Source organism: Antechinus flavipes, chromosome 6 (genome assembly GCF_016432865.1).
Source record: "Antechinus flavipes isolate AdamAnt ecotype Samford, QLD, Australia chromosome 6, AdamAnt_v2, whole genome shotgun sequence".
Lineage (NCBI taxonomy): Eukaryota > Metazoa > Chordata > Mammalia > Dasyuromorphia > Dasyuridae > Antechinus > Antechinus flavipes.
The window spans coordinates 15,704,801-15,721,927 of record NC_067403.1 but is presented as its reverse complement, the minus strand read 5'-3'; the positions used below and the strand labels follow the sequence as shown (position 1 = coordinate 15,721,927).

General features: G+C 35.8%; 1 protein-coding gene across 2 annotated transcripts in view; it reads right to left on the bottom strand.

Annotated features, from left to right (window-relative positions):
- ANAPC4 (anaphase promoting complex subunit 4) overlaps positions 1-12,039 on the bottom strand; it is a 34,275-nt gene extending 22,236 nt beyond the window's left edge. For both annotated transcript variants that reach the window (XM_051965902.1, XM_051965903.1), the window contains exons 1-9: positions 11,815-12,039; positions 8,363-8,468; positions 5,554-5,686; positions 3,546-3,620; positions 3,382-3,408; positions 3,248-3,292; positions 1,996-2,080; positions 1,040-1,150; positions 210-293 (exon numbers count right to left, since the gene is read on the bottom strand). In XM_051965902.1, coding sequence (XP_051821862.1) covers positions 210-293; positions 1,040-1,150; positions 1,996-2,080; positions 3,248-3,292; positions 3,382-3,408; positions 3,546-3,620; positions 5,554-5,686; positions 8,363-8,468; positions 11,815-11,922 — 774 coding nt within the window. In that variant the 5' untranslated portion in view covers positions 11,923-12,039. The remainder of the gene's footprint in view (positions 1-209; positions 294-1,039; positions 1,151-1,995; positions 2,081-3,247; positions 3,293-3,381; positions 3,409-3,545; positions 3,621-5,553; positions 5,687-8,362; positions 8,469-11,814) is intronic.
- Positions 12,040-17,127: the final 5,088 nt, after the last annotated feature.

The following is a 17,127-nucleotide window of genomic DNA, read 5'->3' as shown; positions in this document are numbered from 1 at the left end:
CCAATTCTATCATGCTGACTTCTTCTACTAATAATTATTGCCGGCTGAAACCACCTAGCCCACGAACCCTTAACATGAAAAAAAATCTACCTAACTATACTTATTATTCTTCAACTCTCCCTAATTATAGCCTTCACCTCATCAGAACTTATTATATTCTACATTTTATTTGAGACTACTCTAATTCTTAACAAGTTTTAAATAAATACCTGCAAAAGGGTCGAAATGTGAGTAAACTTTCTGGCCATCCGAGTCACTTCAGGTAAATAAGTAGACAACAGGCTAGTATCGAGCTGTAAAGCACAACAGACGAAATTGGAGTGAAAACCAGAGTCTTACTTCTTATCTTATTTACAGCAAAATCATCACCAAGAGATGTATCCAAGTGTGGCTCTTTTCAACAGCAAGAGGACTCAGGACAGTTCCAATGGTCTTGTGATGGAGAGAGCCTTATGCCCCAGAAAGAGTACTGTGGGAACTGAATGTGTTTCACAACATAGGATTTTCACTATTTTTGTTGTGGTTTGCTTGCATTTTGTTTCCTTTCTCATTTTTCCCCTTTTTGATTTGACTGTTCTTGTGCGGCATGCTAATTGTGGTCCTATGTATAGAAGAACTGAACATGTCTAACCTATGCTAGATTACTTGCCATATTATGTATTTATGGGATCTTGGATATGGGTGAGTTTTATTGTCAAGGAAGAAGTTCTGGATTCTGATTCTGTCTCAGACAGAATACATGTGAACAAATTCTATCTACTATGTGACTATGGGCAAGTCATTTCTCTCGGAGCCTTGAGCTCTCTCAGTAGAGATAATAATACCATCGGTACTTATCTCAATCATGTAAAGCTCAGAAATGGGAACATATGCGAAGAACTTTGCAGGTCTTAAAAAGCTTTCTAACTCTCAGCACTTAATATTATTAAGCTACAGATCATCAAAATGGTTCTCAGCCACTGAAATCACTAGATAAGAATAACATATCTACAAGAAATAGACTGTATTTCACATTGCTCTGAAGCTCAGTCTCACTCACCTGAAAATATGAAATTTCTGACATAATACTGGTAGAATCTCCCGTCTCTGTAATAACTGATAATGATTTCAAGTCACTTGATAAGCATAAGCCGAGACACGAACCAGAAACCTGAGAAGGTAAAAGATTCCAGTCATAAATTTTATTTGTTCATTTCACTCAAATAACATTTTTAATATTAATGCATGACTTTACCTTTGTGTATAATATATGAGGCAAAAACCTATGTAAAACCTAGAAAACCTGACAGCTCATGGAACAGAAATCTCCATGAATCAGGATCTTGCCTGCCTTCTACAATGGGCACTGGGGTCAAACCAACCTGCACATTTAGGGCCTTCATTCAGGCCTTCTTCTCTCCCTTCTTCCCTTGGGTTACCTAAGAAAGTCAGTTTCCACAACTCAAGAGTTCAGCAGCAGAAATTCTTCTCCCTCTCCCTGGGAGATACAGGGGGAGGGTAGAATTTAGGAGGGAACAAGTTCAGCACTAAGCATTTAGCTCTAGTGCTGGGAGAGAAAGAATACTAGCTGTGACTAATTTAGCTTAGCTGTATTTTAGCCACCAATTCTAACTTTTATTCTCCAGCTACTGGTAATAAATAAATAAACAAAAAGTGAGGTTATAAAAAGACTACAAGCATTTCAATCATTTTTTTTTAGTCTTCAATTCCATTAGCAACTAATAGTTCCTGCTTGTTATGAGTATTATGTCTCTTACTTTTACACTTTGTATGAATTATAGCTGAAATCTCTAACTTCCAAATTTAATTAATTCCTAAGATTGTAAGAAAATATTCATCATTCTTTTCAGAAAAAATACACAATTCAGCATTTAAGAAACAGTTATTTCAATCACTGAAAATTAGAATAGTTAATGTTTGAATCTTCTCTCACAAACCAATTAGCTGCTATATTTAAAAAAGAAATTATAGGGAAAATATAAAAGGAAAACTCACCCCTGTAACAGTGGCAATTTTGTACATTCCATAAGCATAGATCTCAATGAACTCAGAATTTCCTCCAAGGACAAGAGCATTAAGCCTAATTAAAAGTAAGGCAACAAGCTGAGGACCAATCAACAATAGAAATAATCAAGTTCTAAAACTCAGCTCTAAATGACTTCTCCTATATAATCTACATATGAAGGCTCTCCTGCAGTGGAAATTGATAAAGCAAAACAAGTCTCCTGATTTGTTGGTCAAATTCAGCTAAACATGCCTAATCTTTTCCAAAGCAGTATAAAAATTCAACTGTGCAAATGAGCAAAGCCTGCTACCTGGAAGATAACAGGTTGTAGGCAGATAATAAGAATTATCATTAAAGTCCTAATACAGTGCTTCTTCTTATCTATGGCCAGTATCATCACAGCTTTACTAAGATGACACCTGACATTTCTAGTCTAAGATTTATAAAGCACTCTGCACACATTAGGGCTTTGGATTCTCAGAACAAACTCACAAGGTTAACTATTATTATCCCTGATTTTTAAAGATTAAAAAAAACAGAAGCTTAGAAAGGCTGACTGAAGAAGTTAAATTTTATGATGTTCTATCAAGCTGTGCAAAGTTATACCTAAGATGAAAGTTTTCCTTTCTATCCTTGTAGAGGAAAATAAATAAAGAAAGAAAAGGTTTACTGATTTGTCCATGCCATGTCCCTAGTCCTTCTCTTTATGTACCATTTGTCTCCACCTCAACAGTAAATATAGTTGATGGGGCCTAAAGATTTAAAAATGCAATGCATGCCCTAGGATTCAAAGATAAAATTTCATTTAAGACTTCTTTACTCCATTAAAATTTCTTCTTTTGAAGAAAACAGGAAAGGGATGCTCTAAGTCTTTTAAAACTATTTTTAAAACTGACAAAATGAAAGGCCATAGAATAACATCAAGTTAAATGATAGATATTAAAAGAATGTGTAATGTGAGCAAAGAAATTATACCAAAAAAAGCTAATTGATACTAACACATAAAATTATCCATTTAAAACTTCCTCCTTAAATTAAGTGATTTTAAATATAAGACACCCATATTTGATATTGAATTACTTGCTGTCTAGAGGAGATGGTGAGGAAAAGGGAGAGAGGGAAAAAAATTGGAACACAAGGTTTTGCAAAGGCGAATGCTGAAAACTATCTATGCATATATTTTGAAAATAAAAAGCTTTATTTAAAAAAAAAAAATGTTTGACATTCTTCCACGAAACTTACCTGACATCACCCAAGAGCTTCATAATTTCATCTGACTTTTCTTCACTAAAATATGAAAAATAATGATTACAATTCAGATTTTATACTAAACAATAATTCTCTTACTTGAAAAAATACCACAGAATCTTTCTTACCTAAAAATTTTGGCAGTGGTGCTATAGCTGAATAAGAATACAAATTAAGAAAATTATTATTTTAAATTAAATAACTAAAGATATTTTCATAACAGTTAATAACAAATTTCAAATGAATAAAAAAATTACAACTTGTTAAAAAGCTTTCCAACTTTGATACTCACTTTTTTGGCAAGGCAGGTAGTTTAGGCAGAAGGAGATTTGACTCATCCTCAGCATTATAAAAAGATGTTAAAACACTAGAGAAAAAAAAAGAATGGTCTAAAACACTAAAGATATGACTTACAATTTGAAAATATTTTAATCTTTCAAAGAAATACACAAACTAAACAGTAGTCAGGTTTTATATTTAAAATAAAAATCTTGCTATTATATTCATTATAAATTAAGAATAAAATATTCATGTCTTTTTTTCATTGAGAAGTATGTAATTTTTTTTTAATACTTAGTTCAAAATAAAGGCTATAAAGTAAAAATGAAATTTTATCCAATCTCTAAACAGCTATAGCTACTATTTACATTATGAAAAAAAAAATCACTTTAAGATTGATTTGGGCAAAATCAACATAACACAAAGATTTAGGTAAAATTAGTAAGGTTAGGCAACAAGTTTTACAACAAACATACAGCACTTCCAGAAGAAGAGATAATTTACTAATAACAAACAACATATTAAGAGTTTTCCTTATTCACAAACAACTTTAGTCTTGCAAAGGATAAATGTATACATTTTATAAATTTAAAAATAGAAATAAATGACTTATCTAGAGTCACAAAATTGCTATAAAGGAATATAGTTCAGGAACTCTAAACACTCATCCAAGAATTCATGTCACCACTCTAAGTATCAAGATTTGCTTTGAAGAATACTGCTATAATTATGCTAGCTTATGGTCAGTTCTGTGGTTTATACCCAAATCTCCATTCTAAAGTCTTGACTAAGCAATTCCACATTTAACACAAAAGTAGCCCTGAAAGCTTTTGGATTCTCAGCATACTATTCATAAATCTGTATATAAATCATCACTACTAAAGTAATTTTTCTTAAATTCCTAAAAACCACAGGATAACAATAAACTGATTATTTAGGAATGATTGAAAAGAATAACTTGTCAAGAAGAGCCTCTACTGAATTTTTAAAAATAATTTTAATATCTTTCATGAAACAGAGATGGTCAGATTTTACTCATATGTATAAGTAGAAATACACACACACATATACAGAGTCCTAAAATACTGTGGCTTAAGGAACTAGAAATTGATGCTTCTCAATTTGGAAATGAATGAATAAGTTATGGTATATGAATGGAATGGAATAATATTGTTTTATACAAAATGATGAGCAGGCTGATTTCAGAAAAGCCTGGAAAGACTTAGATGAACTGAGAACATTATACACAGTGACAACAAGATTATGTGATGATCAACTGGGATGGACTTGGCTCTTTTCAACAATGAGATTATTCAAGGCAATTGAATGGACTTGGGATGGAAAATACCAATCACATCCAGAGAGAGAACCATGGAGACCGAATGTGGATCAAAACATAGTATTTCCCCATTGTTTCTTTCTCATAATTTTTTTTTTCCTCTTTTGAGCTGATTTTTCTTGCACAACATGACAAATATGGAAATATGTTTGAAAGGACTGCACATATTTAACCTACATCAGATTGCTTGCTGTCTTGGGGAGTGAAGAGGTAACTAAGGGAGGGAGAAAAATTCAAAGTCTTACAAAAATGAATGTTGAATATACTTTAATATGTTTAACATGTATGGGAGTGCCTGCCATCTAGGGGAGAGGATGGAGGGAAGGAGGGGAAAAGTTGGAACAGAAGTTTCTGCAAGGGTCAGTGTTGAAAAATTACCCATGCATATGTTTTGTCAATAAAAAGCTATAATAAAGAAAAAAAAATGAATGTTGAAAACTATCTTTATATGTACTTGGAAAAATAAAATACTATTGAGGGGAAAAAAAGACATTTGTTTAATAAAAGAAAAGAATTTAGGAGAGTATTATATTAAAAAAAAAAAAAAAAAAAAAAAAACTAACTTTGGTAAAACAGGGAGAAATACGGTGCTGCCAGAGGTATTCCTAAATTACATTGAAAGTTACCTCTGATAGGTATTTTGAGTTTACATTAATGCAGATTTTAAAGTTTCTTGACCTACCTGCTTTCTTCAGTAACTTCCATCCAATGCATGTAAGTAACAGGCGTATCCACAGAAAAAGAGTGCAAGCTTTCAGGCTTCTCAACATCACACAAAATAACTTTCTTGGTATCAGCAAGGCCAAAGGCCAAAACTACAAGAAAAAGACAATCAAATACCTGGTAATTAAGCATATGAAAACGTAACTCTATTGATAGCATTGATAATAAAGTGAATTTTGGCTCAAGAATCCTGAATAGTTAATAAGTTAATATCAATAGTTTTAATTTGCTACTGTTTAATTTTGTCCATTTCAAATAAATTCTCATCACAGGTATTGTTAGTTAAGAATTCTAGCTTATGATGCTATTAATAATGCAGCATTAAGCTCCAGGGAAAATTTTTAAGACAAAAAAAAAAAAATAGACTATAAAGGACCTATACATGTTTTAAAAAAATAAACAACAACAATATATTGCTATATGGCCATTCTTTATCAACAAGATATAATGGAATCTACAAACAAGCCTAGAAGAAATTACTTTATCTCCATACTTTTCAATACTTTTTCTATCCTATTGCTGTTTTTATCAAATGAGAACACAGAAATCAGAAGCACATTTGTCTTTGACAAGAAATAAATTTTACATTGTAGAATCTCTGAATGGATCAGTAAAAAAATATTAATACTTCAAGTTATTTCATTAAATTTCAAATGTGGACTCAGGTAATATCATCCAGTTATATACTAAAGTACAACTTTGTACAAGATTCTTATAAATTCCTGATTATCCCTCCCAAAAACAAACTATTTGAAATAACTCTCAATAGCCTTTTTTTGACAAATTCATATTTAATTTTTTAGTGATAACATTACTCATTATTTAACCAACATTTACTGTATGATCTTTCATAAACCTTTGCTTCCCTAGCATTTAGTACAATGCCTGATACACAGATGTTTAATGCTCATTTACTGATTAATAAAAATTTTTGATTTAAGAGTACATGTTAATTTCACTATGGTTCTTTCCCAGGAGAAGCACACTGTATAAATAAAATGCAACTGAACAAATTTCTTCAGATTATTTGTACAAAGGGACAGGGGAGAGCCCAAACCACTAAAACATTAAATGAAATCAGTGATGATTTTCATTAATCATAAAAATTAGAGACATTTTTTGGCGTTTCAATGTATCTGTTCTCATCAGCGTGGATACTATGTCATTTACTCATACCTTCTTATACTGTGTGATACTCATTAATATCCTATATAAATCCTCCAGAGGATTTCTCCAACATACTTCTAGATCTTTTAATGTTTGTGTATTTTATGAAAACCTTTAGATCATGTCATTATTTGTTCTCACTAAATGACAAAAGAACCTTCTATGGTCACAGATATCCTCGATGATATTCTTCACAGAACTTTTCCCATGTAAATCACTATTGCTAACAAACAGACTACAGTAAACTTGCGTTTATATTGTATCTTTCCTTTTTGTTCTTTGGGTAATCTCAGTTTTGCTACTTACAAGCCTACTGTATTCTGGGATTTGTAGACATTAAACATCACTGGAGAAAAGTGGAAGATTTGCTTTGGGAATATGGAGCAAACTATCTGAAGCCCCACACAATTTCCCAAATACTATTCAGTTCACTTTCATCCTATTCAATTTTGTCCCAGTTCATAGTTTATCTGAATTGCCTTTTCAAGATATATGTAATTATGGACTAAACCCAAGGGGCTGCTCAGCCAACTGCACGTCATAATTTTCCAAATAATCCTTCATTTGCTTTTTTTTTTCCTTTCCAATATGGCCCTTTAGGGTAATTTCATAGGAATAGTCAAGGATCTCGCTATTTGAAGCCCTGAAGTATTATTCAGATTTCAAAATATTCAGCATAATATAATAGAATAATCAACTGTAGATTAGGATCAAAAGGGATCAAAAAAGAAGTATCTTGAATGTAACAGAATACTATTGTTCTAAGAAACAATCAGCAGTATGATTTCAGAAATGCCTGGAGACACATGAACTGATGCTACTGAAGTGAGAACTGAGAGAACATTGTTCACAGCAACAACAAGATTATGGGATGATCAACTCTGATGGACTTGGCTATTTTAAATAATGAGGTGATTCAGGTCAATTCCAATAGATTTGTGATAGAGAGTCATCTGCATCCAGAAAGAAACTGTAGAGACTGAATATGGATCAAAGCATAGTATTTTCACCTTTGTTGTTGCTGTTTGCTTGCTTGTTTTTTTCCTCGCATTATTTTTCCTTTTTGATCTGATTTTTCTTGTGTAGCATGATAAATGTGGAAATATATTCAGAAGAATTACACATGTTTAACCTATACTGGAAAATGCACTGTCTAGAGGAGGAAGGAAGAAAAATTGGGAACATCAAGTTTTGCAGGAGTGATTGGTGAAAACTATCTTTGCATGTATTTTGAAAAATAAAAAGTATTATAAAAAATAATTTAAAAAATACAGACTGGGCCAGATGCTATACAGTCCAAAAGAATGGAGTAAGGAGGCTAGGAAATGTCAAGCAAACAAACTAAATACTAGAATCTGTAAGGTCAAGTGTCTTGTGCAGCAAGATAATTATATGAATATGTATGCCTCTATTAGATGTAACATACTTTTAACATGTTTAACATTTATTAGATTACTTGCCATGTAGGGGAGGGGGTGGGAGGAAAGGGAGGAAATTTGGAACACAAGTGCTTTGCAAGGGTCAAAGTTGAAAAATTATCCATACATACGGTTTGAAAATAAAAAACTTTAATAAAAAAAAAAAAAAAAACTTATCATTACTTTTCCCATCTGGTCTCCAAGCCAAAGATGTCACTTCTTTTCCAGTATTTTCATTTGGTGGTAAACTCCATACTCGCTGAAAGTTTGCTAGTCGATGAAGTAAAACCTGAGGAACAGATTAAAAAAAAAATTTTTGTTTTAAATATAAAGACAACAAACCCAATCAGTCAGTAAGCATTAATAAATGCTTACTATCTACCAAGTACTATGAATAGTGTCAGGAATATGAAAAAAAAAAAAAAAATTCTTCCTGACTTCAAGAAGTTCATATATTAAAGGAAGAGTAACTTATGGATAGCTATGTACATGCAAAACATATATAGAACAGAAAGAAGATAGTCTCAAAGGGAAACCAGTTATATCAAGAGGCAACTAGGAAAGATCACTGCACACAGTGGAACATCAGCTGAGTCTTAAAGCAAGCCAATTATAAAGATTAAAATTCCTATTTTCTAAGTCATCTATTAGCTATGGAAGGAACCCACAGTTGTTCATGGACAGTAATATCTGAAGAAATTATAAAAAAATATTTTTAAAAACTGAAGAAATGAGAAAATACACTTAATTGTGTATCCAGTAAATTATCTAACCTTTTTATGTTGACAGGTCAACAATTAATAATATAAATGTAAATGCATTTTAACATTAGTGCTGGATGTGGAAAGGAATATAAGTATTCGTCTTCTCAGTCCATGACAAACATCCCATCTAGAAGAACTGAAACTATAAAGTTTTTTTTTTAAAGCATTTTTAGTATGCAGAATAATTATATATGCTTCAATATAAAAACAACATAAGATAGCTCTGCTAGTAATGGATTAACAAAATGAGATCTCTTGAAGAAATATTAGGGCACTGAGAATTTTTAAAAAATTAAAAAACATCCTGCGAAATAAAAAAGACAATTTCAGTAGTTATAAAAGGAGGTTGGCAGCAGATGGCCTAGTTTGAGGTAGATAGAGAACACTGTTTTCCTCAAACACCTGTTCCAATAAATCTTAATTCTGGCAGCACTTGGGATAAGAGCTTTTGTAGAAATAATAGCAATCCAAATTATTTTATGACAGGGAAACGTTTTGGAAAAACCTGACAATACTATACTCATTCTAAAGTATAGCAACACCATAACAGCTATTCTTAATCAGATTTGGATCAAGGACCTATTTGGCAGTCTGATGAAACCTATAAAGACTTTTTAGAATGTTTTTAAATGAATAAAATACATAAGATTGCTAAGAAAATAAATTATATTGAAATGTGGTTCTCAAAATAGTTTTTTAGAGTTCGAGTCAAGGTAAATAACTTCTCCCTTAGAAAATCAAAACCTGCTCTTCTATGAACTTCTCCCAAGCTTGACAATAAAAGATTCCTTTAGGTTCCTTCTAAGTAGGGTTTAATGTAAGAGAAGTTTTATAATGGAATGTTAGCCTCCTAAAGTTGATCATTTAAGAACTAGGGCATAGGATAATAGGACCTTAACAAGTAACAGTCAATTAACAAGCATTTAATAAGCACCTATTATAAGGGAATGGCATTAGTAATTGAGAGGATTAAAAAAAGCTTCATGTTAAAGCATATTTAAGCTGCATTTTGAAGTGAGAGGGATTCTGTGAGATGAAGATGAGGAGGAAGTGCTTCACAATCATTGGGGACAGTGTAAAGGCATGGGTGAGGGATGTGAAGTATAAAGAAGAGAGCGAGATTAAGTTTGGCTAGATCCCGGAAGGGAGGAGGGGAAGTACTGTACAATGTGGTTGAAAAGACATGCTGGCACAAGGTTTTGAAGGGCCAAGGTTCCAAACCTGGGAGACTCAAAGAGTGAGGATGGCTTCGACAGAAATTAAAAAATTAAGAAGAGGGATTTTGGAGAAATGATGAGTTTGGACGGGTTGTGTTTGAAATGTCTCTTGACAATTAATCAATATTTACTAAGTACCTACTACGTGTTAGACACTATGCTAGGTGCTAGAGGTTCAAATATAAAGAATAAAATTATCTCTATGCTCAAGGACATAAATATGATATAAATATTTAAGTGTTCTTCAATATCTATACTATTTGTCTTCTCCTGTCACTCTGTCCATCACCCTAATTAAAACTCTCCAAAGTTGTCCTGAGTCAAAAAGATACAGGTTCAATTATTATTTCTGACACGTAATAGCTGCATAAGCAGGAAATCAATGAAACTATCAGCACCTCAAAGATGTCCATCAGTACCGGTGGAAGAAACTTCCCCAAATTCCTTACAAGGATGAAATTAAAGATTAAAAAAAATAGCATAAGAGTCTCCATCATGTAGTTCCTAGGACTAGTAGCCTACCTTTCCAGACTCATGTCCCACTACTCACCTTCCTGTATCCATAACCTCATAAGTTATAGAGCCATCAGTTAAGGAGCATTTATTAAGTATCAACACACTGAGCTAGGCACTGAAGGTACAGAAACAAAAGAACAGTCCTCAAAGAGCTTACATTTTAATGGAGACAAAATACATATCAGTACATAGAGGAGTACAAGTTGGCACTAGCAATGACAGAGACTCCGTGAGACACAACGTCTGGGAGACATTATGGGGCAGCCTGGGACACCACGAGGACAGAAGACTAGTTCAAGATCACATAGTTGGTAAATTGAGGCACAAACCCAATTTTTTTTTTTAACTACAAATCCAGTGGCACATTCAATTTTCCCATACATATATCCCATGGTTTCACCCATTCTCTAATTTTCAAACGCCTTCCCGGCATTGCTCTTTACAGGCTCCGTGGAAAACCTCTAACTCTCTTCCCTGTTCCAGCATCATCCTCCCCTCCCAAAAACCCAGCATCCTTTGCCCCCGGAACTTCAAGACAACTCTACCAGGTCCATGACATCGGGTAAATCACTTCACCGCCTGAGGCAAAGTTTTTAGCTTTGTATCTTCAGCAGGGTCTGAAGCCCTTCACAGAGACTTGTCGAGCCTCAGCTTCTTCATCTACTCTCTTTTAGCCTCATGCCATGGATACTAAAGGGGTTTTTTTTGGCCTTTCCCTTCTTTGTCTTTTCACGTAGATATTAGAAAGGGCTGAAAGTGGATAAATATGTAATATGCAACACACACACATGCATGTTACATGTACACATACACATGCACACACACACACATACACATACATTCGTATAATTTTTGGAAAATATTTTAACTTGGATGGGAAACCAAAGTCGCACCAACTTGAGGCTGGGGATGGCAAACCTTTCTTCCATTTCCGGACCTGTTGTTTCTTTTTTATTTAATTTTATTTACTTTGAATTAATTTTCTTTTATTTAAGGTGCCTCCTTCCATATGAAAGAATTTTTATAAGCGTCTCCCACGACAAAGGAGAGGTTCCTCGGGTTTGGGGAAGGGCCTAACGGGGAGAACTGCAGGGGAAACTGAGGCCCAGGTAGGCCAGGGGGGCCTGCCTTCACTTACCTCCCCCACTTTGTTGGCCAAGGCAATGAGGTCCCTCTTGGGAGACCAGGCCATGAAAATGATCTCCTGGGGCAACTGCTTCTCTCCCACCTGTCGGAAGGCCGGCATCTTGGGGAGGGGTCCCGCGGGGACAAAAGACCCTCTCCTCAAACTGGGGCCCGACTCCCTCTTCTCCCTGTCAGCCGCCTCCGAGCCCCGCCCCCTACCTCCCGCACAGCCGCATTGCGAGGATCAGCCGGCGGGCAGAGAGGCACTTCCGGGGCGGGATTTCCTGCCGGAGCGCCGGGCGCGCGCCCGCTCACTCACCTTACGCGCGCGCGCACACTCTGTGATGACGTCACGGCCGTCGCGTCTCCTGCCCGTGCAGAGCTCGCTATAGAAGAGCTTTGGTCCTTACCCTCGCGGAGCTTATAGTCAAACTACAGGCAAACAGCGCCCCTGGTGGCCGAGCTCGTTCTTGTAAGCATTCCAACGACGGCAACCGGTGCATTGTGCATAAAATAACGTAGTGAAAATAGCATCTGTTTCCGAAGGAAACCAATTAAATTGCAACAGTTAGTGAAATATCTTTTTTAAAAGCTCATGAGCTCCAGGTGAAGGGCCCCTGCTTCAGAAAATGGCGTCCCTGCGGCTGTCTTATTTGCACCCTCCAAGCCGGCAGCAATGCTCAGTCTTGCATGCCTACTGAAGGAGGGAAGTTGTAGTTTAATAACTGCTTTTTCACAACGGAGACGGCCAGACCAGGCCCTCCTTCCACGCGCTCTGAAAAGGACAGATTGCAAACCAACATTCATTTTATTTTTAAAGCTGTCTACTGTCAAAACATGCAGAATTTTCCACACTGACCCTTGTAAAACCTTGTGTTCCAATTTTTTTCTTCCTTCCCTCTCTCCACCTCCTCCCCTAGACAGCAAGTAATCCAATATATACAAACATGTGCAATTCTTCTATGCATATTCCCACATTTATATTGTGCAAAAAAAATCAGATCAAAAGGGGGAAAATGAGAGAAAAAACAAGAAAATGAACAATAACTTCAACAAGGAAAAGTGAAAATCCTCTCTCTGGCTGCAGATGGCTCTCTCCATCACAAGACCATTGGAACTGCCTTGAATCACTTTGTTGAAAAGAGCCGTATCTGCCAGAGTTGACTATCACATCATCTTGTTGTTGTGTACAATGATCTCCTGGTTCTGCTCACTTCACTTAGCATCTATCCATGTAAGTCTTTCCTGAAATCAGCCTGCTCACCATTTCTTATAGAACAATAATAGAATAAGGTTTTTAAATGCACAAAACAAAATACAGAGGAAACCAAATTATTTTGAAATAAAGATGTAATTTTCCCCCATCCAATTTCAAGGACTCCCTGAAATCTATCCATGAACTTTTTGCAGGGGAGGTCTATCAAAGACTTCAATTTAAGGATCCCAGAATCAAGAAAACGTTCTTTCTATTGAAGTAATATGAACTTTACCCAAAGGTTTAATTGGACTAAGTACATTAATAATAAATTTAATTAAGGCAAAATAGGAACAAGTGCCGTGAGAGCCTATGTCCCATAAGGGTGCCCTGTGTCTTGAAGAGAGGAATGGACATCTCTAGTCTCTTCTCCCTGTTTCTGCAAAGGAAACTTGAATTCCTTCCAAAAGGGAAAACGGAAGCTTAATTTGCTACTTTGAGATGATAAACAATATTATAAACAATTTAGGGAAGAATTGCCAAAGTGGGTGAGGTTTTCTTGTAGGAGAGAAGCAGAAAGAATCAATCTGCTTTCCCCAAATTTAAGTGTCAAGAAGTTGTGAGGCTTCTGGGACTATTTACATGACAATGCTGGAGGACTGACATGGAGGGGAAAAATGTCTGAGAATTTAAAATAGGTCCTGTCATTGATAAGAAGAACAGTGAATAAACATTACCTCTTTAACGTTTTATTCTTAGTATTGATTTTGGTAGTCAAATGGTTAAACTGGCTAAGTATATCTGTGCATGTTATGAGAATTTTAAAATGTATTAAAATTTTCTTTATTAATTCTTTGGGGGATGGGATGAGGTATTAGGACTTTTTCTCCTAGTTAGGTTATTGAGCAGGCTGAAATCCCATAAGATGTGAAATTTTACTTCAAGCTTGAAACACTCCTCAGAGAAACAGCCAAAAAGGGAGTTAAGGCTTAGTTTATTTGAGGAAGAATTCACTTAACACTGACTGCAGGCATGTAAATCTCCCCTTGTCAGTCAGTCTATTGTGAACCCTCTAAATGTGGCTCAATTTGTAAGCTGACTTGGTTTACCTATAGAGTCTGTTTAACTAGGTTTGTTTCCTTAGGGGATGTATGATAATATAATTCTGCCTAACTACATTTAAATTTTACAACATTGCACAAAACATGGGATTATGTGTGTGTATATATATGTGTGTGTGTGGGGTGTATGTATATATATACATACACACACCCACCCACACACACACACATATATATAAACTTTTATGGTTTAAGAGGATGTATGAGATTGCAATGTGTAAAAATTATTTCTCTGTCTCGCTGATGTAACTTTATAAAAAGCCTTGTTAGAGTACTAATCTTTGTTCAGGGATAATTTTTTAAGTCTTGAACCTGGGCTTAAACATAATAAACAAGATTTTTATCTTTATAATTTCTGCGTTATGGTAGATTTATTTTAGCAGCAGTAACTTATTCCATGAACTCTGAGGAGATATTTCTCCCATAACAGGAGAATGGACTCAGGCTCCCTTGCTATAAAGGAGAGGCTCTCATAATGATATTGGTTAAAAACCTTGACAGCTCTATTTTATCTGTCTGTTTGTCTAGACAGATGGGGCAGGTAGGTGGTACAGTGGATAGGGTGCTGAGCCTGGAGTCCGGAAGATTCATTTTCTTGAGTTTACTGGCCTCAGACACTAGTTGTGTGAACCTGGACAATTGTTCGGCTCAGTTTCCTCATCTGTAAAATGCAGTCTGAAAGAGATTCAGGATCCAAAAAAACACATTAGAATTTATTTCTAAAGAATTTGTGGATTCTGAACTTCAATCCCAAAGGCACTTTCAAATACAAAGCTCCTCCTCCCCATTTTAGGGATCCCTGAGGGTCCCAAAGGGCTGCATCCTTAGCTCTCTACTCTTCCGCTCTTCTACTTCACTTGGTGACCTTATCTCTGGTGGATTTAATTATCAGCTCTATCCTGAGGATTCTCAAATCCACCTCTCTGCTGATGTCCAATTTTACATCTCCACCTAGTCTTAAACCCAACAAGTGAACCTTACTCCTCCTCCCCACTTTGCTGTTACTGTCAAGGATAAGTAATCTCATCCTCTCAGTTGCTCAGGTTCTAACTCCTCACTTTCACTCTCCAAATCCAATATATTCTGCAGCATGTCTCTAAATACTTCCTTCTCTCTCCCAACACCCCCACCCTTTGGACAACTGAAATATCATTGTTGGATCTGCTTGCCTCAAGTGTTTCTCAATTCAACGCATCCTCCATTCAGCTGCCACAGAGATTTGTCATCCCCACTCAATAACTCCAGGGGCTCGCTATAGCTTTCAGGATCCAATATGAAATCCTCTGGCCTTTGAAGCCCTTCAAAACCATTCCCCAGCCGCACCTTTCCTATCTTAATGTCTTCCCTGACTTCCTTGAAGCCCTAACTAAAACTCCTGCTGCAGGAAACTTTCCAATACCTCTGAATTCTAAGGTCTTCCCTTTTAAATTATTTCCTATTTTTCCTGCATGTAGCTTGTTTGTATGCATTTGTTGTCTCCCCCCTTCAAAATGCAAGCTCCTTAAGGGCAGAGACTGTTCTGCATCTTTTTGGACAGTATCTGATTAGCACCGGGCCTGGCACACAGACTTGCTTACTAAATGAAACTGCAGATCTCTAGCCTATCTATACTAAATTCAACATATACCTTTCACAACCTTCCTATTTATGAGTCTTTCTGTTCCTCCTTTTATTCTCTTTTGCACATTTTACTTAAAGGATGCCTCAATGACCCTCCTTTTTCTCCTTCCTACTCTCTTCCAATGGAAAAGTAAAAGCATTCTGTAAATTGCTAGGCAATCTGCAAATGTAAAATGGAGCTATGGGGTAATGGACTCAATCAACATGTTTTAAGGATGCATGGCACTAACCAGATGAATGGACTGAATTTACCTTTCCAAATGTTGAGATGTGATCTTGGTTTACAAAGCCGCTGCATCAGACCATGATTATCCTAAATTGAAGGGGTTCAAACAGTAAGACTGACTTCTCTTCTGCTCTCTGCAGCAGCTCTTGTGGATGAAGCTTACATGACTTGACCCGAACTGTTTCTGATTTACCAGTTAAAAGCCTCTCATTTAAACAGGAAGTTGATTTTCCTTTATAGGAGTGATTGTCAAAGGATGTGCTACGAACGAGCTCCGTTGGGTGTGCTGCGAAGTTGTGGATTTTGTCATTTTGAAAAATATATAATTTTAATATGAATTTTACTTACCCAGCATACATCACACGGTAAGAATAATGTTCACACAAAAAATAAAATTTGCTTATTACACTAACCTCAAACCACATCAGACCTTGAACTCACAAAGACCTTAACACAAACAGCTGTTATCATTGAAGGGAAACTGCAGACACTCCAGTCTTCTTATTCTCCCATAATGGTACCAACTTAACTGCTCAATGTGCCATGATTCCTCACTACAAAGAATACTGCACCATGAGCAGAGTTTGAGAACAATTGGCTTACATTCTCTCAAGCACTTGCTGGGAGAATTACCTTCCCATTTCAGATTTAAAGTTGTTAAGCTTAAATTTTCAAATCGTGTAATTTTCACAGAATCACAGAGTTTTCAGTTATGAGGAACCTCCCCAGCTATCTCGTAGTCAACATCCCTGGAAGAATCCCCTCTCCAACTTGCCCTAAGCATGGTCAGTCCAAATGTGCTTGAGCATTTACACCCCAGAAATCAGCAAGTGCTACAAATTCAGGGCATGATCTATTGGTTTGTTGGTTATTTAGATTTAAGAAGTGGAGAAAGTGTTACTAATACAGATGAAACTTATAATGTGTTGTAAAGTTTTTTTTTGGAGAGCCAGTTAGTTTTCAAGCATTTACCAGCACACCCTTGGGAGGAAGGCAGTGCTGTCTAAGGCAGTCCATTCAATTCTTGGACAGCTCTAATTGTTGGAACGCCTTTCCTTTTTCTAGCTGAAATCTGCTTCTCTGTAACTTCTGCTGATTGCCTCTAACTTTCCTTTAGGACCAGGCACTCACCCTGACACAGTATTCTAAACATCCTGGGCCCTG